This window comes from Myotis brandtii, unplaced genomic scaffold (genome assembly GCF_000412655.1).
Source record: "Myotis brandtii unplaced genomic scaffold, ASM41265v1 scaffold443, whole genome shotgun sequence".
NCBI classification, from domain to species: Eukaryota; Metazoa; Chordata; class Mammalia; order Chiroptera; family Vespertilionidae; genus Myotis; species Myotis brandtii.
Genome location: NW_005366952.1, coordinates 423,207 through 445,706, shown reverse-complemented (window position 1 = coordinate 445,706; position 22,500 = coordinate 423,207). Strand labels below are relative to the sequence as shown.

Below are 22,500 nucleotides of genomic sequence, written 5' to 3'. Positions count from 1 at the left end.
GGTCGGCAAACTCATTAGTCAACAGAGCCAAATATCAACAGTACAACGATTGAAATTTCTTTTGAGAGCCAAATTTTTTAAACTTAAACTATATAGGTAGGTACATTGCTATTAACTTAATTAGGGTACTCCTAAGGCTTAGGAAGAGCCACACTCAAGGGGCCAAAGAACCGCATGTGGCTCGCAAGCCGCAGTTTGCCGACCACGGCTCTAACCAACTGAGCTACCCTGCCAGGGCCCATTTTATTTTAAATAAGACTCTATGTTAACTTGAAAACATTTTTCTGGCCTATGTGTACACCAGAATCATCATTTCTCACTTTATATTCAAGGAAAAATGTTTTCAGAAGCTGAGTTCTTTTTTTACATTTTGACTAGAGGCCCGTTGCACGAATTCATGCACCAGTGAGGTCCCTCGCCCTGCCCTATGGGATGGGGCTGAAACCAGCTCTCCGACATCTCCCAAGGGTTCCTGGATTGTGAGAGGGTGCAGGCCAGGCCGAGGGACCCCACCAGTGCATGATAGGGGCTGGGGAGTGACGCAGGAGGTTGGCCAGCCGGGAGGGACCGTGGGAGGGCTCCAGGGCATGTTCAGCCAGTCTTGCTCAGTCCCAATTGGCCAGCCCCAGCAGCAAGCTAACCTACCGGTTGGAATGTCTGCCCCCTGGTGGTGAGTGCACGTCATAGCAAGTGGTTGAGGGGTCTTAGCATATCATTAGCATATGACGCTTTGATTGGTTGAATGGCTGGACAGATGACCAGACACTTAGCATATTGGGCTTTTATTTTATAGGCTTAACTAAGACCCAGGTCCTCTGCCTCTGGCAACTATAATGTTAAATTTCTAGTCAGTATTTAAAAGAAAATGCAGGATTTATGTGGAACAGTGAAAGCTCATTTAGAAGCCCCCAAATCATCAAACTAGTCAACACTATTTTAAGTGCAGATGATGCCAGAACATAGCTCTCAAAATAATCTTTGGCACACCACAGCTGAGTGTGTATGTGTGTGTGGGGGAGGGGATGATGGAGTCTTCTGCCTACCTATGAGATTTGCAACATGTATGTTCATGTTTGTTATATGGGTTACTACAGCCTTGCTCTGAATGTGGACCCCAGTGGAAGCAAATCAATACATATAATCCACATAGTAGCCCCTACAAAAATTGTATTTGAGATTTATTTTTCTCTTTCTGTCCTAGAAAAACTTTTCTTAAAAAGTGATGCTTCCTTATTTTTTATGGTTGCTGTATATCCCTTTTTGCTCTGGCTAACAGGAAGTTCATAGCTACATTTGAAGCTTTATCAGACCATTTATATCCCTTCTTATAAGCCTCTATTGTGTTCTCCTATTCTGTGGTAAAATAGTACCTATTTTTACCTTTTTTCCTTATATCCTAGTTCTCTTTGCCATTACTTTTTATTGTATATGTTTATGCAAGCTATTTCCTTTGTAGAAAGAGGAGGGTATAGGCCAACAAATAAATATTTCTTTAAGCTGCTTTAAATCTTGTATCAGAATAGAATTGCTTTTTAAAAAAAATCATATAAAGTCTCTATTGGATTCTTGGTGATTAAGTTTCTTACAAGTTGAAGGAGATTTCATGAAAGCTGGGTACATATTACTGCTACATTTCAGTGTTAGAAATCTGCTCTGTTTTCTTCCTTCATTTTCACCCCTGCTTATCCCTTGATAGCTAGAGAGCAGAGTAGTGTTTAGCAGTTTTGAGGGCCATCACCAGATATTGGATTCTTGGTGATTAAGTTTCTTACAAGTTGAAAGAGATTTCATAAAAGCTGGGTACATATTACTGCTACATTTTCAGGGTTAGAAATCTGCTCTGTTTTCTTCCTTCATTTTCACTCCTGCTTATCCCTTGATAGTTGGAGAGCAGAGTGGTGTTTAGCAGTTTTGAGGGCCATCACCGGGTAGAAGTCATTTAATCTCCATGTAAACCAAACTCAGCATCGATATTTAGGGGTCTTCCTTTAAGACAAGGTCTCATGGTGAGTCCCTGGAAGTCATTTTTACTACGGGAAGGAAATCAGCAGTACACATTTCAACAACCTGAGACTACATCTTGGATGTTAGGTTAAATATCTCTGCCGAAGAGGTTCAGACATCATCATTTATCCTTCATTCCCATCATCATGACAATAAGAAAATACTTTAAAGAGGATAATTGACGCGCGCACACACACACACACACACACACACACACACACACCCTGAACACCAGGCATTGCTACACGCAGTGGACTGTAGAATAATAATCCACTCTGGCTGTCTCTATATTCTTTCTACTCAACAGAGCTCAGTAGAAGTTTCTTTACTTAATTTTCTTATGAGCCAAAAATAACCCTAATCCTTTCCTGAACATAAGCCATTTTAAAGTCACCATATTTATTTACATGTTGAAAGAAAATAAAACTAAGGAAGGAATATCTTGGGAGTTACACATGCAGACAGAGCTATGCTCTAACACACCCCCATGCTCACCATATCCCTCAGTGATTTCAATGACAGTTTCTGACGCTGCAGGTACGTGGTGCTGTCTTTATTTCATGAAACTATTTACAAAGAAAAGGAGGGAGTATAACTTTATAGATTCCTTATCACAGTCTAGAATTTGATAGAATAACCACAGAAGCCAAGTTGTAGGACACAGAAGAGTTTTTGGGTGTGTGTGTAAATGATTAAGTATGTACTCAATGACTTTGAGTATATGCTACTTTGTATTCAGCCACAAGCACCCCACATTTGAAGAGGGCACCGAAGAAACTTGGGAACTGTTAGGTCTCAGGAACCGTAATTAACCAATTAGGACTTAGAACGTTAACTGGGTTGGAAATCCCTTCCCAAAGTTTTAGCATAGCCTTTTTTCGCCTCATTCTTTGGTGCACATAATAAAGTACCATGCTCTTATCAGTCTGTTTTCATGTTGACCCAGAACTATTCTTAAAATTTAGTTCTGAACTCTAAATACTAGTACATACAATGGTATATGCAAAAATCATTTTCTAGTGACTTACCCTTCATCATTTCAGCTGTGTAATGCCTCCAAAGGACGACCCCGTCTCGTACCTCAGAGCCTCTACCAGAATACTGACTGTTTATGGCAAGACATCCACCCAGAGGGCAACAGCACACTATGCAAGTGTCTACCCCTGGGAGGTCAAGATGCTGGCTATCGACACACACTTTAAAACCCATCACATACGAGCAGGGAATGGCTGCATGGGAGTTGCCAGCTACTGTGCCATGTCTACGCAGCTACTCTATTCTGCAGAAACCTCAATGATTTGACTCAGATTTTAGGACAAGATTGACTTAATGTTACAGGAGAGAAGCAGTGAAATCAACTGCTTTTAAGGAGAAACCAGCACAGGGTTAAAGCCAAATTTTTCTTGAACAGATGATATTTCAGATGGCCACACAATTCCAGATGCATCAATTTCCTTGAAAATCCAATCCATATATGTGCATATGCTGTGCTGGCAGGAGGACCAACTGAAATGGCCGAGACCCAAGAGCTAATATTCTTTTGGCCGGAATAATGCAATTATTATTTTCCTAGCTATCAGTCTAAGCATACAGAGCCATCTGTTATGCAAAGCAAACATACACATCTCAATTACAGAAAATGCAGTTGTCTTGACAGAATTTGGATTACACCACTAACCAGGGCTGTAAAATGTGTTTTGAGCTAGTATATAATGGATGCTTTTCAGGAGTTCCCTAATTAGCATTTACCTGCTTAAACTAATTATTCATCCTTCTTCTTCAGTGGCTGATTAAACTTTGTTGGACAGTCTGCATAAAACAGATGAATATGGGCATTGCAGAACAACAAACAGTGGTGTTTCTGGTTTTATACCTATTATCATGGTGGCACACCAATTTTAAAACTGGAGAATCCCCATATGAGGTCCCAAACAGATTAAGACAAGGCTTAAAGTCTATTATTATAGGCAATTATAAAACCAGAGCTTTCAACAAGATGCAAGAATACTAATATTGAGTTAACAATAGCTCCGTTTCTATCATTTGGTTTGCTGAAGTCCACAAAAAAACAGAATTACTCTATATACTATAGCAAATAGCTTGCACTCTCTTCAAGGAAGAGTTAATGGACCCTTGCTTGGATTCTCAACAGTAAATTATCAAATTTGGCAGTGTTTCTCCTCCTCCCCCAACCCTTCTCGAATGCCAAATATCTCTTTATTATTTCCCAATGTCTTTCTTGATTTATCCATTATCCAGCAAACTCACTAATAGCCAAAAGGTTCCAGCCACACTGGAGACCTCCTTAGAGTGATGCCAACTTTCAGAATCAAGGATTCTGGGGAGGGTCCTGCTTAAGAGAAGACAAATCTTACCTCCATCTTTAGCTCCAAGGAGGAGCAACTGAATGAGAAATAGATTATCCAACTTGGCAGATGATCACACACACACACACACACACACACTCCCTCCCACACAGGCTGCGTTTCTCTCCTGCCAAACCACCAGATGAAAGGGGCAAACTCAGCCAGTCACCTGTATGGGCACAAATATCCAGGTGTTCAGCATTTTTATGGAGAAAACATCTGGATAATTAGTTGGATCTCGAACTTTTCTTCGGTGTATTTTGGCATTCTTTAGACACAGCTCGTGTCTTGGAGGTAAACATTTTGTGTTCCAGAGGAAGAGCGAGAACGAGCATCTAGGATTCTGCCCCTTGTCCCAGCTGCCTCCGTTTTCTTATCTTTGAACCTCTAACAGACACGTGTGAGTAATTAAACTGCAAATAATACAAGGCTATCTAAGTTTATGAAACTGTCTTTCCGCATTCAGAAGCATTTGCAAAAGCAGCAAAATATATCCTTGCTGGAATCCTCCCTGCAACACATTTTAATGGTCTCTTTCAGCATTTCTTGACTCCAGTGACTCCCTGTCATTGTGTCAGCTCCCAGGACAATGCAGGGAACTCCATAAACATCCAGTAATAGGACACAAGGGAAGTGCTATCCCTGTGTCCCTCTCCTACCAGGTACAGAGGTTTCAAAGTTCAGAACAACCAAGGGAAGAAACTTCATTTGTTTTCAATAAATTAATAATGACCCTTGGGGGTGAGGAGGGGACTAAAGTTTTTGAGCACAAGTTTATTCCGAGTGCTCCCAACTGACATACCATTTTCCCACTGACTTTGTGAGAGAGAAGAGTCAGGAAGATGGATCAAAGAATAATTCATTCTTTGGTAATTCATGCTAAACAGAATATCCATTGAGCAAGAAAAAGCACGAGATTCAAGGAGCCTACACAATCACCACCAAGAATCTCAACGGTTTTACTTACTTGTGAGAGGCCTAGGTAGATTGAGACTGTTTCAGAAATGTACAAAAATTTTCCTTCTTGATTTAGTGCAAACACAAAGCCATCCAGGGACTGTAGGAAGAAAAAATAAATAAGAAGGTTAATAAATATATATGATGGAGGTTTAATTAATAAGGAATCTGATACAAGTAACACATATCAAATTAAAGACCATTTTTTCCTTCGTGTTCAACAAAAGTCCTAGGATCTTTTACCATTGCATTATACATGAACAAATTAAAGGTCTGAATTAAGATTACAAGCCTTCCTTTATTTCAGTGACTTCCTTATGTCCCTGTCAATTTGATTAAGATGCATTACATTCATGTATAAAATTGGGTCATGTTGATTTTATAAGATGTTGCATTTATTTATTACTTATTTATTTATTTATTTATTTACTTGGATTCAGTTGTTACTAAGATTAAATCAGCAAGATTTTCCATTTAATAGCTAAACAGCAATGGAAATTGTAATGAAATGAGAGAAAAAATAGTTCCGTATGAAGAGCAAGTAAAATCACCCCTTGAGCTACTATGGACATCAGTAATTTGCTAATTAATAAAGGATTATGCCTGCCTCACTCCCACTGCCTTTTGTTAGAACAGATAGGAGAGGTCAGTACCTTGTGGGGGAATGTTTATAGGCTGAGACCTTACAAATTGTGATCCTTTTTTTTGCAAAACTCTGTATTAAAGTTTTTTGTGTGACAAATCTACTTTCTATTATGACTCCTGAAATGGAAACTAAAGGAGAAAGGCAGGGGGTGGGGGTGAGGGGGAGAAGGATGTTACACACCATCTGTAACTCTGGAAACCTTAGTTCACTTTTTAAATGGAGGGCTGCATTTTCAGTTTGATAAATGGTCTAAATCATCAGGGACTCCAGCTGCAATGTACCACTCAAATTGAGAATAAATTTGTTTCAAATTCTTATAATACAAGTGCATTTTATGTGCCATCATCTTCATGTCTTTTGTTTGCTTTATTTATTTACTAGAGACCCGATGCACGAAATTTGTGCAAGAGTAGGCCTTCCTTCCCCCGGCTGCCTGCACCAGCTTCCCTCTGGCAACTGGGAATCAGACTTCCCTTGCAGCCCCAGCTTCGTCTGGAAGGTCGTCCGGTCTAATTAGCATATTATGCTTTTATTATTATAGATTTTTAACCAGGTAGATTGCACAAACACTACTTGCATGGGAAGAGAAGTTTTAAAGACTAGTGGTATGCACAGAGGCTGTGACTTTGGAAGTATAGGAAATCCACAGTGGGAACCAGGTAAGTGGCAACACTGAATGACATAATTCTTAAGTATAAAAATATGGAAGAAGAATGTAAAATTTAATTAGAAAAATAGGCTGCCTGAAATCTCAGCAATTTCAGTCTCCTAAAATACTAATTTTTTTGAGAGCAATATATGTATTTATGTATATATGTGTCTATGCTTGTTGGAATATGTGTGTCTGTGTATTTATATATACTTATATGTACATATAAGATTCAAATTCCATGCTTCCAGATCCTTTTTCATAGCCCTGCTGGTCAGAAACTGTGGGCGGTGCCCCACCTCTTCCTCTGATTTAGTGGTTTCTAAAAACATTTCAAAAATCATATTGCATTGTTCCACATAAAAGCAAATTACATAATAAACAAGCTTTTGGTTAAGATAGTATAATAATAATAGTTTATATTTATTAAGCAATATGTGCTAAGCAGTTTGCATATACTCACTTTTAATTTTCACAAGTACCATTAGAAGTAATTATATTGTTATCTACATTTTACATGCTAGGGAATTGAGGCTTAGCAAAGTTAGGCAACATTCCTGTCCCTAGGAAGTGGTAGAGTTGGGACTGGAAAGCTGATAGACTTGGTAACTATGCCGCCTTCCACTAAATATAAAGATTCTCTAATTGGTATTGTATATTAATGAAAAAATAAATTGTACAGCATTTCTGAAGTTAAAATATTTATATTGAGGCAGCTTAAAATTCACTTGTTTTTGAATGATTTGTTCAAATGACAGAATCCTCTCATTAGTAGCAAGAAGAATCATGGGAAATGGGATGACAAGAGAGTTCATAAGTCACTTTCACAATAGGTCACCTTTGCTCTATAATATCCCTCCTGGAACCAGCTATGGGACACGGAGTGAAATACTAGCAGAGAGAGTTCCTTAGCACAGGACAAAACCTCGACCCCATGGCGAGATCCACCTTTCAAGCTTACAGTGTGGTGCGGTGGGACCTTATTGAAACCAGTGCAAAAGGGAGAGAGATGCTTTTGCGGAAGTCTGAGAAGGATCTCATTCAGCACGTCTTCACCTCATGCAAGCTGTCTCCCGAGGGTGACCCATGAGGATTATGACGCTCCCCTTTCGACCTTCCCCATGGAGAAAAGGGCCTGGTTAGGTTTTCCATGCAACCTGATAGCCATGGCCTGGCATACAGTCACCAAGAGTTGGGTAGCCATCTTCTCAAACCTAAAATGCCACTGTCAGAAAAGAAGGAGAGAGAGAGGGGGAGAGAGAGAGAGAGAGAGAGAGAGAGAGAGAGAGATCACAAGAGAATGTCTACAGGGACAAGTGACAAGGAAAAGGCTGATCAAAAGCAGAAAAGACTGGTGGAGCTGGCGCAGAGATAATCTGTAGTGTAGTCTTCATTTTACAGGCGAGGAAACTGAGGTACAAGGAGGCTAAATGGTTGGACAAGATCATCCATCCAGCCAGTGGCACAGCCAGGATGAGAGCTGCTGCGCTTCATTAGTATTATCGAAGTATTTATGACATGATGTGTCCCTGGCTAGTTTATTCAACTTCCAAGGAGACTGAATTTCTCAACAGTGGGTGATAAATTATTCAACTTTATCTAGCCAACACCTAACAAACTGCTCAGCCAAGGCTTAGTAAATGCGCAGAAACCTCCAAACCCAGTGCTCTCTCTCCCTTATAGCACACATGCTACAGTGACTGGGAGGGATGGCAACCCCCTCCAAGGGTTCTGTTTCTGGACCTATTAGATTATTTGCAGATTCTGATGCTCCAGATGTCTAACATAGTCTGGAATATCTCCCGACACTTGGAATATCAGAGTTAGACTGGATTCTTTTATAGTCTTCCAAAACACGGAGTGCTATTCATTTGCCATGGACACACATCCTTTACTTTCTCACTAAAAGGGACTTTGCATTTTTAACATTAGGTTCATATCTCGTGTATTTGCTAAAATACTAGGGGAGGTCTGGATACCATAGCAGGGAAACGGAATATCTGGAGGCTAAACATCTGATGCTATTAAGCAGCAGTGATCTAAGGACTGGCCAGTTTTGTTTGGCAAAAACAGAGGCTTCAACACATGTTCCAATTTCCTGGTGAGATTAAAATGAGTCTGTGTCTACATGACACAAAGTGTCCAGTCAATTCAATTAAAAATAACAGCCAATGTGGTGGGGATAAAAACAACTAGTCAGATTAGTTATATGCCAGCACAGAGGTAAACAAAACAAAATAAAACAAAAGTGGTTAGCTAATTTTTCACTTTTATGCTTATCAACCATTTCAGTCTATTATATCTTTAGTGTGAAATGAATGTCTAATACTCTGGTTAGATTACCTGGCACATTGAAGAATGGGATAGGAAACCAGGTCTTAGTGGACTGGCAAGGTTGTTCTTTATGTAGCCATTGCCTTCTCATTCAGAGTGACCCCTATCTATAGTTAGCTGTATTTTGCTGCTTAGAGAAGTCTTTTTCTTTTTTTTTTTTAATCTTCACCCGAGGCTATTTTTCCATTGATTTTTTAGAGAGAGAGTGGAAGGGAGAAGGAAAGACAGAGAAACATTGATTTGAGAGAAACACATTGATTGGTTGCCTCCTGCATGAGCCCTGACCAGGGCCCGGGCGGGGGGGAGCCTGCAACTGAGTTGAGGTACATGCCCTTGACCAGAATCTAACCTGGGACCCTTCCGTCCATAGGCCGAAGCTCTATCCACTGAGCCAAAACAGCTAGGGCTTAGAAAAGTCTTAAGAGTAGCATCAATATTGGTTGAATGTGGGTATCTGAATTTTAAAAGATGGGAGGAGAAAAGAAACATTCAATCAGTTAGTCCTGGGAACCAAATATGATTAATCTGAAAGTTCTGTGGAACTTTTTAAAAATTTGAATCAAGAAGGCTACTCTGTGCTGAGCTGTTTTAATCACTGCAGGCTAGTTTTTAACTTTTTTTTTTTTTAAATCTGCCCACTGTTTCAACAGGCGCCAATTAAGATTCTGGGGTCAAAGGGTTAATTACATCTTCTTACTCAGCATGTAGAATTTTCTGATTATTAACTAAGGTTGGATTAAGATGAAAAAGAACCTACACAAATGTTAATGCTAGCCCCTCCTTGAGAAGATTTATTAGAAAGCCATGCTGGAATCTATCTGCTTCCCTCAAAGCAGATGGAGAGCAACATCTCAGAAGAAACAGTAAAACAGACATTTTAAGGCATGCATGTAGCTCATTTATCAAGACAGTTTTCTTATTACTAAAACCAGTTCTAAGCCATCACAATAAGGCAGACAGGAGATTTCCTTTGTCACATCCCAGGAAGTCCATGAGGTACACATGTAGGAGTGAGGCTTGGAAATAGAAGTCGGGAGCTGCAGCAGCTCCACATAGCAATGCCTGTGATTCTAATGTATGTCCCCTGCCATCAGTGCAGCATATAAGGGGAAAGCAGAGCTTCCTAACCCTCAAAGCTGTGCCTCCCACAGTATTTGTCAAATGATGAGGTTATTTCCTTGCAGGGTATGAAACTAACTGCAGCTTCATGATTGAGGTATACGAATGTTTACGGCCTGGTGCTAAATGGACTTACATTTCTCAAAGTAGCCTGTCTCTGCTTTCCTTTTTCCTGCATATTCCACTGCAGCCAAATTTCAGGTTGAAATCTTACCATGGTGCCTTTATAGGGACAACTCTCATGTACATCACTACTCTAAAATTAGTGGTTCTTTCTTCTCTACTCCAATGCAGAAGAGAAAAAAAACCACCCCAATGTCTTTTCCTGTGACCTAACTCCAGTTAGAGTGAAGAATTACCAGTAGGCTAGGTTATTTTAATGACAGATTATTTTAAACTAAGCCTTCACCATCTGTTCCACCCCCTAATTATGAATGCAAAAAGAACATATTTCACAATTACATCAGTAAAAAAGTAAGATATACGTGATTTAAATGCATGCATGTGCTCCATGTCCAACACACCATGCATCTGTGATGTTCTTCTAATTCAGGCTTAGATTACAGAGAAAAAACAACACTAGAGAACAGTCTTTGACACATTGAACTCCCAAAGCCAGGGTTTTTCATTGTTGGGATATAATTCTCTTAGGACAAGAGCAGAACATGAATTTGAGCACAATGCGTGCCAGCCATTACGCTCGAGTATTTTATAACTGCTAACAGGGCTTTGTTGTGAATAAGGACAGGTTATCTGAGGAAACTGTCCCTGCTACCTGAGCAACGGGTAAGTGTTGGGAATAAAGAGGCTGCTCTCAAGCCACAACTCCATCATAGTGAAAGAGCTGAGGGAATGAGCCACGCACAAAAGAAGCTTGGTCTGCAGACTGAAGACACGGCTCCAGTACCTATCTTCCCCCTCTCTTTTGGCAGCAGATAAAAGAGTTAGGAAGAAAAAAAAATGTTTCTTAAATATTTTGGCCTGCGGAGACAATAACACTTTGATAGAGCTCATTTAAATGCCATATTGCCCTCTGACTGCACTCAGGAGGTGAGCTATATGGCTCACGCACACATGTGGACTCCCGGCTACTTCAAGGAGAGCCTGGGACGGTGCCCAGAAGTGCCCACATGTATCTGTTTATGGGGAAGAAAAGCTTCCCAAATTTTGTGTTTGTAATCTGAGTCTTAACAATCCAGCACTGTGCCGAAACAAAAACCTTATTTTTAGAAATCTCAGTCAAGTATATTTTCTCAGAGTGGAGAGAGCATACATCAAAGCTTTGGGCTCTTATTTAACTCTGAGGAATCTCCCAGAGCTCTCGGTCTCCCGTGCCTCTCCCGTTACTCCCCTTCCCAACCCTCTTCAGTGAGGCAGTCATACGAAAGACAGCACAAGTCCTATGTACCCAAAGCCTCATGCTCTCCAATCACAACCGCAAATTACGTAGGCAAAATGTGTCTGTTCCGCTAAAAAAGAATTCCAGAACAACACACCTTGATGCCTCAAAACACCTTTCCTAAGAGTTTCCTTAAACACATAAACTCAAACGTGTTAGGTGAGAAAACAATGCAGAGAGGCAAGTTTCCTTAAACACATAAACTCAAACGTGTTAGGTGAAAAAACAATGCAGAGAGGCACAGACGTGCCTCAGTTCTTAGAGAAGAGGTACCAGAATAAAGTGATGTTGAGCTAATAAAATGTTAAAACACGAAAAGAACAAAGACATCTGCTTTCTGAGCAAGGAGATTGGGTTTTGCTTCTGCTCATTAAAATTCCACGTTGTGGGAGCTGTGTATCAAAGTGCTGGCTTTTTTTTCTCTGGGATGCTCGGTCAAGCCTTTCATCCAGCCTTGAGAGGTGTAGATTTCTTGATTCGAACATCCAGCCACATGGACAACAGGCTGTGGTATAAAGACAGGGTGTGGCATTTGGTGGAATCACACGGGTGTGTGTCTTTGAGCCACCAGGGGCGGCCCGCAGACCCCACATTTTCTGAGGCTTGTCCTGTGGGACTGGGACCCCACTTGAGGCATAAGTGACCATGTGCTGCTGCTCACAAGGTCCTTTACTAGTTATTTTCAGGCACAAATATGCATTGGAACAATCAAATGTCTCCTTGTTGTTCATGTGGTATAATTTACTGAAACGTAGACTCTTTAAACCCAGGAGCGAATTCCTTATTGTGCATCTTTCCCTTTTGAATTCAGAAATCTTTTTCAAGTTAAGTAGGAATTCCCATGCCAGCAGTACTATAAACAGTGCACTGTACTGGTCCTGGAAGGCTTAAAAATGCCCCTGCTTTGCTGTGGCTACACACGGGGATTGGTCACATGCAGGGCTGCTGGTGTCTTTCAAGTTATCTGCATGATACAAAATGACACGAAGAAAATAGATAATAATTGTTTCTTGGACATCCTGTAGATCACAGAATACTGGAAAAGAGGGATGGTCATATTATATCACATATGATATAATATTATATAATATAGATCATGTGTACTACTTTATGTAATATATATTATAATATATATTAGAGGCCCAGCACATGAAAATTAGTGCACTGCGGGGGGCGGGGGGGTGGCGCGAGGAGGTCCCTCAGCCAGACCTGCCCCCTCTCACAGTCCAGGAGCCCTCAGGGGATGTCCTACTGACAGCTTAGCCGCTGCGGGAGGTGACTGGGCCGATAATGGGAAGGCACGAACCCCATCACCCCGCTGCTGCTGCCACTGCTGGCTGGCAGGCCCTTGCTTCTAAGTGCTGGCCCTGCCCCCCTGCCCACTGGTGGGCAGGGGGGCAATCTGGAGGCAGGCTGGCTGTGGGAGGGGCTGTGGGAGGTTGAGGCACAGCAGGTTGCACCCTGTCCAGCCTCTACAGAGGTGTGGCACCAGGACTAGGAGCGGGAGTGGAGGCAGCACCTCCTCCTCTGTTCCTGCTCCCATGGCGGTGGTGGCCCAACTCTGCTGCTGCTCCCACTCCAGCCGAGGCAGAGGCCCTGCCTCCATTCCTGCTCCAGTGGTGGTGCTGCCTCCTCTGCTCCCATTCCCGCAGTGGCAGGGCTGCTCCCGCAGTGGAGGCCCCGCCTCCGCTCCCACCTTTGCATTGGCACGGCCTCCTCTCCGCCATGGCGCCTCTTCCATGCTGCTGCTGGCCCTAGGCCCTCGTGGCTTTGTCCAAATGGACGTCCGGATGGATGTCTGCTCTAATTAGCATATTATCCTTTTATTAGTATAGATAGACAAGTGTACTACTTTACATAATATATAATATATACTAGAGGCCCGGTGCACAAAATTCATGTGCGGGTATGGTCCCTAGGCCTGGCCTGTGATCAGGGCCATCTTCCCTGGCTGCTGGCAGCTGGCCCCACTCCCACCCCTCCCCCCATCTGCCACCCACCCCCAGTTCCCCGTTCACCATCAGGCAATCGGAGCCTGCCAGCCGGGGAAAGAGACCAAGAGGTGGTCAGTGTGCCTCATGGTGACTGGTCCAGTGTTTGTTCTGATCCAGTTAGGGTCAATCTGCATGTTACCCTTTTATTATATAGGATATGCAATCATATTATATTATAGGATGTCTTAAGCCATGCTCAATTCACTCAAATATTCATCATAGAAGAGGGGAGAGGGAGGGAAACTAAAATTTATTAGGCAAATTACTAGTACATAAACCAAATGTGAGCTAGGTGTATTAAATCCTACTTTACAGATAAGGAAACTGAGACTCAGAAAAATTAAGTAGGTTGTCCAGCATCAGTATGTGGCAGATCTAAGAAAGGGGTCCCCTTTCCACCTGCTGTGGGACCACCTGCTGGGCACTGAGTTGTTTTGCACCCCATCACAGCTGCCTGAACTCTGCGCTTCCTCCAGCATTTCTTTCCACATAGGCGGTTCTCATGCTCATACGTTCTGAGTGAGAAGCATTCAGAAAATGCCTGTTGAGGTCCTACTGTGCCCCAGGCCTGTGCCAGCTGAGGTTTCCCAAAGCTGAAGGAGGCCTGACTCAGGAGCTGCTTCCTTAAAAAAATTCTTCCATGGGATCTGAGACCAAGAACATGAGTGAAGCTGGGAGTTAACTTTATAAAACAAAAAGCTGCAGGGCAAAGGCAGTTTCCAGCTTAGAATACCTCAGGCTGATATCACAGAGCTCGACACCACTGCTATACTATCTTTGGGTTGGAAAAGGCACAGATTGATGAAATTTGTGTGTTTTCCAGTTTTAGTGAGGTATAATTAACAAATGCAATTGTAAGACATTAAGTGTACATTGTGAGGATGTGGTAGATGTATACATTGTAGAAGGATTCCTGCCATCTAGTTAATTATCACATCTGTTACCTCACGTTTATCTTTTGGGAATTTGTAAAATTGTACAGTCAAGAGACAGCTAGACCTCAAGGAAATTCATGGAGGAAGGTGCTAATGCCTACAAGTAGAGAAGGTCCACAGTTAATACAAAGTTGCTGGGAGAACCATACCTCCCAACAGGCAACTGCCAGGACAAGACAGGAGCACAATCCAGCAGGTATGGAGCTGGCCAGCACATGCACCTATTTCCTGTCCCAGAGTTCTTCTCTTAGACTTAGGGTTTGGTCTTTCCCTCTCTGGTATTGTACATACTCTTTTATATAGGAGTCAATGTGAAAACAAGATGGACGTCACAGTAGTTACGTTTTCTTGACAGTGCATTCTTGATGATGCAAGGTAGCACCATATGCTGTCTCTGCTGTGGCTGATTATGACATGAACCTGACTGTTTACTGGGCAGGTAGTAACTTTAAAAACAGCCTCTTTAAGAGAAAATAATAAAAGCTTTGTATATGTATACCTTTAGGAGAGGAATCTGTGTCAGATGTAGTAACAATGATTAAAGAATCTTGTAATGAATTTAGCACATTAAAAGACAATTTAGAGACCTCAGATTTAATCTGGTACATTCATATGAGTTTCATTTCAGGAAATACTTATTGGTATCTCTAGGGAAAAGGTATTAAAAAAATTTGTACTGAAAGGAACTTGATTGTTACAAATTTGGTTGCCACGGGCTGAATTATGTTTCCCCAAAACTCATGTGTTGAAATTCTAACCTCTAATGCAGTGGTTCTCAACCTCCCTAATGCCGTGACCCTTTAATACAGTTCCTCATGTTGTGGTGACCCCCAACCATAAAATTATTTTCGTTGCTACTTCATAACTGTAATTTTGCTACTGTTATGAATCGTAATGTAAATATCTGATATGTAGGATGTATTTAGGCGACCCCTGTGAAAGGGTCGTTCGAACCCCAAAGGGGTCTCGACCCACAGGTTGAGAACCGCTGCTCTAATGTGACTGTGTTTGGGGACCAGGCTTTTAGGAAGTAATTAAGGTTAAATGAAATCACATGGGTGGAGTCCTAATCTGATAGGATTGCTTTATAGTAAGAGAAAGAGAGCATGTACCCAGGATAGGCCATGAGAGCACACAACAAGAAGGCATCTGTCAGCAAGCCAGGAATGGAGTCCCATCAGAATCCTATCTTGCTGGCACCTTGATCTTGAACTTTTAGCCTCCAGAATTATAAAAAATATATTTCTGTTTTATATAGAAGTCAATTTGAAAATTAAAAAAAATAAGAAAATAAGCCACCCAATGCATGGTATTTTGTTATGGTAGTCTGAGCTGACCATAGTAGTAGTTTAGAAATTCTGGCCGGGAAAAATGCTTGGGCCATGAAAACCTTCTGTGTTAATTTCAGAAAATCACTGTAAATAAATTATCTGCTCTTTATTTTATATGCCATTTGTATAATTAATAATTAATTTTTACTAGACCCACATAAAGCTATAAATATGATGGAATGATAATAGAAACATTTACTTCTAGAAATCAGCAATGCTTGGGATTTCTTTTGAAAAATTTTTCGAGTTATTGCACCTCTTGTGGGTCTATATTTACAATATTGAAATTTTATATTGGTTTTCTGTGCATTTTAAACGCTTAGAGACCACACTGATTCATTGCTTTAGCTCCGTACAGAGCAGAGCTACACATTTATGTAAAAATCAATTATTCTGATGGAATTGGGAAACTGGTCCTGAATGATCTTGGGATAAACAAGTTGGTTTACCACTTGCTATGGCTCTCAGAAGCGTTGCTGATCTTTTACTTTCATTTCACAGTTGGCCAGTGAATCTTGGTGAGAAGAACCAGCATACACGCTTGTTCACCGAGCTCTCATCCTATTAAGGACTCCAAGGGAATGCTTCTGTCTATCCCCATTGGCCTGCTTAACACACAAGAAGCCAAAGAAATTATGGATTTTTATTGTTTGCTAACAGACTTGCACAGAATCTCATGTCATAAGAAATCTTCTTCAGAGATTCTCTAGGTGGTATCCTTTAAAGTAGAGCACTTCAGCATATGACTAGGATCAAATTTACTAGGTGTACATTAAATGACAGTCTAAATTTATGTAATAAAAGCAGTTGTACTTGGCTGTATATCCTGGTTTCTGCTATGGTCCAATTCAGGAACAGAAACGAAAGGACCGGATGAGGTGTGGGTAATTTTGTGGGATAAAGACATTAGTAAAGAAGAAAATTGAATTCTAGTATTTTCTACTGACTTAGTAAAGTGATTTTTTAAAATATGAAAAATGATATTGGAGTTTCCTTCCTCTTTCTGATCTACTTCAATGACTACCCCGACTGGAAGAGAATTCTTTGCCATCACTGAAGAGCAACTGACTATTTTATTATTTGAATTTCCTGGATCAAAAGATGGCTTTAATCAAACTCTTAGTGAGATTTAATAGGAATCATGGGACTAAAGTTGTCTATGATGAAATATAACACAAATGCCAAGATAACATCTAAAGTGACTGCCTTGAATGTGAAAACCAGAGAAGGTGAGTTAAAGAAGGGTGGGAATGTACCTAAGCTGTGGAAACTCCTGGGCCTGCCATATCCATGCCTTTCTGATCCACCAGATGAGGCTGCAAAAATGACACACTCAACTGTTTTCTGTTTTACCTGTTTGACTAAATCAAATAATCATTGATTACTTTTTCCTTTAAAATTCTGTATCACCTACCACACCTGAGGAATCACCAGATAAAGTGTTTTCAGTGACTCAGGACCATGTGGTTTACTGAAGTTGTATAATAGCCTAACATTATACACCCTACAAGGGATTCACTGTAAAATAATCTAGGTTATGCATGATCTATTCAAATGCACTGATCTGCCAACTCATAGTAATTCTAAAAAGAAATCTGCAGTTGGCCATATTGATAATTCGTGCACTAGAAACCTTGAATCAGTAGTCTCAGTCTAATTCTAATGCGCACAATGATCCATTTACCTACTCTTTGACTTAAATAGCTAAAGATATGTTAGAACAAAATAATTTGAAAATGGAAATATTCCACCATTCAATGTGTTTGATGAATTACAGTCCACCTCTCAATGACTGCTGACTTATTAAAATTCTATTGAGTCTATAGGATTTATTGTGGCCTCAGCCATATAGCCCTGTAATGCCTTCAGCCACAACTGTCACCTCCCACTTAGTCTTTCTCAGCCTTCTAGGTCAAAGGCATCCAAATTGCCAACAACAGTGGTATGAACGGGCAAACATATTGATTCAGTTCCAAGTCTGATTTTTCACTTGGCCATCTGCCTGGTTTCTTTTAAGGGCTAATCATGCGAACTATTACTTAACAGTAATAGAATAGTATTTTTTCTCAGGTGTCTAAAATTCCAAGACTATTAGATGACTACCTTCATACTGAAGATATTTGCCACCTGTATCTATCACACATACTGTGATATAAATTTGAATGAATATTTTAATGAAGAAATACCCACTAATTTAAGAAAGGTGAATTCCCATTATAACTCTTCCTTAGTCATAACTAGAGTCTAAGTAAACAGCAACCTCCCCATGAATGATAGTAGCCTAAAACAGGTAAGGAAGTATAATGTCACCTGGTATCACCTTGGAAATGCCAGTGCACATGTTTGGAATCAATAGCTTCAATCTCACATCTAGATACCCATTTCAGCCTACTTTATTTTTTCCCGCCCCCTCATTTCTTTTTCTTCTCTTCTCCTTTTAGCTTTTGGTTTGCATTCTGCATTTAACCATTTAGTGAAAGAGGTGCTGATAGTTGTGGAGATGGTGTGGAATGTGTGTTCTGAACACGTTTGTATGTGAAAACTACCCTGGGCAGTAAAACTACAGATATGCTTATACATCTGACTCACAGATGTGTAATGATTATTGACAAAATTTGAAGACCAAAAATGGCTCCAAATTTGTGCAGGCTAGTGTGAATTTTGTGTGATTGAATATTAGGAATATATTCTTTTTGCCTCCAATGAGATTTGTTCATTCTAGGCTTGACCTTTTCCAACAAGTAAGATTTGTTTTATTATCTTGCTTGGGGGCTTCTTCTTAGTAATAGGATGACCTACTTTAATTTCTATATAAATGCTTCACAGGCTAGAGAGAAAGTACCCCTGAAGGATTGAGGCCCTGAAGACTCAAATTGGCCTCTGAGCCCTAATGGAAAACTTTTATTCCAAAGCAAATAAAAAATATACTAAGGGTCTTATAAACACAACCTTAAGCCTTTATCACTTTCTGAATGTTCCTTCTATTCTCATTATAAGTCGTGGCACTTGCTTAAGGGATTTGCTGCTCCTCTCCCCCAGGTTTGTACCCTTTTCCTGTTCTTTTCTGCCATAATAGGCACCTTTCAGGAAAGTGTACAGCCAATAATATCCTCCCATTTCCTCAAAAGCACATAGACATGGCCTAATGGCACACAGATGTGACCCACTATACAGATCTAATGTTCTATATGTTTACACAGGTCTACACAGTTTATCAACATACTTAATTCCACTTGGGCTAGTGAGGCCAAGACTATGTTAATGGTGAATGACCAACATTATTACCAATATTCTATAATGCAGTGAATATAACCCTTTTCCAAAATCTCAGTAAGGTATAAGTAACACACCATTGTAAATGAACAAGACAATCATTTGCTTCACCTCTTTGAAAAAAGCAATTTTTCCTTTTTATCTGGCTCCCTTAATATACTGAACTATGTTATGACAATTAAAATTTTCAATAATATAGTGTGACATAAATCCTTCATTTTAAATAGGACAAAAATCCTCGTCCCAAAATGCGTACTACATGGAGTAAATTCTATGCGTTCTGCTGCAAATCATTTATATTTGTTTCTTCAGGCTGAAATCTTTGGCTTATAGGGACCCACATAAGAGAACAGTGGGTAGCACTTATCCAGCAACTTTTCCAAGGAAACACATCACTAATGCCCCCTTTTGACATGTTAGGAAGTTTGAATGAATTATGCAAGAGAATATATAGGCATAAATACTCAGGTATGGAGAGATGCCAAGCAGAAGGGGTATCTGAGTGCTGGAGGAGAGGTGCTAAAACACTAGCACCCTTCCCACCACTTTCCTCACAGGTCGGTTGACAACAGGACTGCTGACACGGTAAGCAGTGAAGTGGCAGAAAGAGAACTGGTCTTTCACAATTCCCCCTAGAGCAGTGGTCGGCAAACCACGGCTCGCGAACCACCTGCAGCTCTTTGGCCCCTTGAGTGTGGCTCTTCCACAAAATACCACATGCGGGCGCAGGTACAGTGCGATTGAAACTTCATGGCCCATGCCTGACCAGCAATTGGGGCTGATAGGGGAGGGACCGCGGGAGGTTGACCGGCCACTGGAGGTTGGCTGTGGGAGTGCACTGACCACCAGGGGGAAGCTCCTTTGTTGAGCGTCTGCCCCTTGGTGGTCACGGTTTTCGGCCTGGGCGAGTCTATTTTGAAGAAGTGGCGTTAGAAGAAGTGGGGGGTGTTGGTCGGGTGACGGGAGACGCAGCACAGGAGATGCAGCTCAGGCAGGCCACGGGATTCGCAGCGCGGGGGAGGCGCACGCGATTCATGCAGGAGTTGCGTGAGCCAATCAGTCAGCAGTCTCATGTGCAGTGGTTAGTGCTAGTCATGTCCGCAAATTGTGCGCGGGCGACAAAAGTACCTACTTGAAGCATAAAGTTACCTGTATTTTTCCAACCAGCTGCAAATCCTACAGGTATTTTTGTCATCAATTTAAGAATTGTAATTCTTTTGTGTTGGTGGCTTTATTATTATTTTAGCAAAGGCCAGCTTAGGAGTACCCTAATTAAGTTAATAACAATGTACCTACCTATATAGTTTAAGTTTAAAAAATTTGGCTCTCAAAAGAAATTTCAATCATCGTACTGTTGATATTTGGCTCTGTTGACTAATGAGTTTGCCGACCACTGGTCTAGAGTGTTTCCAGGGTCCTTCTGAGGAAAGGAATCTGGTGTCATCCAAGTCCCAGGTGAAGGACCAGAAAGGAAGCAGGGGTGTCTGAGCTATAGGAATGGGTTCCTGGCCTCATGAAGAGGTGTGGGAAAGAAGACTTCCAGAGTCAGAGAGCTTTAAAGGAACCCCGAAAAGAAGAGGACTGAGGAAGGAAGAACAGATGCATTGGGCAGGTGGACTACTTCTGAGACCAGGGTGTGTTGAGATTATTGCTAAGGAGCACATTTTGTAGCTTTCACCAGCCTGGGACTCAGCAAGGGGGCTATCCTTCCAGAGGCCCAGCTCATGGCTCAAAGACCAAGGCACTATGGAGGGGAGGGTCTTCTCTTAATTTCACCCTCTAATTTCCTCAACATAAGAGGCAAGACTATGAAAAAGATCCTGGTCAGATTCAGAGGGACTCTAAAATTTGGGACAATAGTAGAGCAATAGGACAGTTATGGCCTTATCTCCTCAATTCTTTCAGTGAAGCCAAAGAACTTATGTGGCCAGAGTGGAACAAGTTCCACACCTTGTTTGGAAAGAATACTTCAAAGTCTTTAAGGCAGTGTGGAGCTATGAAAAAGGACATGTGGGCTTTGGACACAAATAGACCCGAACTAGAATTCTGAAATTGCAGCTTTACTGTTTTCTCATATGAAAATAAATAATTATATCTATACATTATTTATTCTACTCAGTAGAGTTGTTGAGATGATTAGAGTTAATGCACATAAAAGTGCCATCATATACTAGGTATTTAATAAGTGGTACCCACATTGGTTATTATTATTTTATTTTTAATATATTTTTATTGATATCAGAGAAGGGAGAAGGAGAGAGATTGAAACATCAGTGATGGGAGAGAATTATCAAACAGCTGCCTCCTGCACGCCCCCTATAGGTATTGAGCCTGAAACCCAGGCATGTGCCCTGACGGGGAATCAAACCCTGACCAAATCGAACCTTGACCTCATGGTTCATAGGTCGATGCTCAACCACTGAGCTACACTGGCCAGGCCCCACACTGGTTATTATTTGACTTAGATGCTGATTTAGAAAGAGTGTCTGCTAATAAGAGTGTGTTTTACCTTATCATAAGGAGAAAAAACACTTGGAGGAAGTGCAATAATCTAATAAAGGCAGTAAAACTAAGTAAGTTAGATATGAACTTAAAGGGACAAGCAAGAAAAGGACTCTAGTCATTGTTGAAATAGGATTTTATCCTGGTCATAAACATTCCTCTTTAAAACTAAAGAAAAACAAAAACCAAAAAAAAACACACAAGTTGGGGGTCATACTATTTATGAAGGAGAAAAATATTAATTTACCTCAAAGAATTGTGGAAGTTATCAGAAAGAGACACCTTAAGGAAATATAGGGTGGGGCATTTGGGCATGGCAGCAATGTTAAGAAGATGAAAAAGAAAAAATATAAAAACAAGATAAAAATTAGTTTTATAAGTATGGTCATTTAAAAATGAGAACTATTCTAGGGCGTGTGTGATATTATATACCACTAGAGGCCCAGTGCATGAAATCGTGTATGGGTAGAGTCCCTCAGCCTGACCAGCAATTGGGGCTGATTGGGGAGGGACCGCGGGAGGTTGACCGGCCATGGGAGGTTGGCTGTGGGAGTGCACTGACCACCAGGGGCAGCTCCTGAATTGAGCGTCTGTCCCCTGATGTTCAGTGCACGTCATAGTGACAGGTTGTTCCGGTTGTTACACTGTTAGGGTCAATTAGCATATTATCCTTTTATGATATAGGATTGACTAATTTCATAGAGGGAAGGAGAGGGAGAGAAAAATAGAAACATCAATGATGAGAGAGAATCATTGATCAACTGCCTCCTGCATACCCCCCATACAGGGGATCAAGCCCGCAACCCAGGTATATGCCTGACTGAGACTTGAACCATGACCTCCTGGTTCATAGGTCAATGCTCCACCACTGAGCCAAGCCAGCTGGGTGAAGTTTGTATCTTTTGACCAACTCCATCCATTTCCATTTTTCTTTGTTTGTTTAAATAGCTCTACCACTGTGGAGTACAAGATTTTCTTTCCCTTTTTTTTT

At 41.0% G+C, this 22,500-nt stretch overlaps 1 protein-coding gene across 1 annotated transcript in view; it reads right to left on the bottom strand.

Moving 5' to 3' along the window:
• Positions 1 to 22,500, bottom strand: part of NPAS3 (neuronal PAS domain protein 3) — a gene marked incomplete at its 5' end in the record, with an annotated part of 646,962 nt that overhangs the window by 245,881 nt on the left and 378,581 nt on the right. Inside the window, one exon of the mRNA XM_014546418.1 lies at positions 5,338 to 5,427. Coding sequence (XP_014401904.1) covers positions 5,338 to 5,427 — 90 coding nt within the window. The remainder of the gene's footprint in view (positions 1 to 5,337; positions 5,428 to 22,500) is intronic.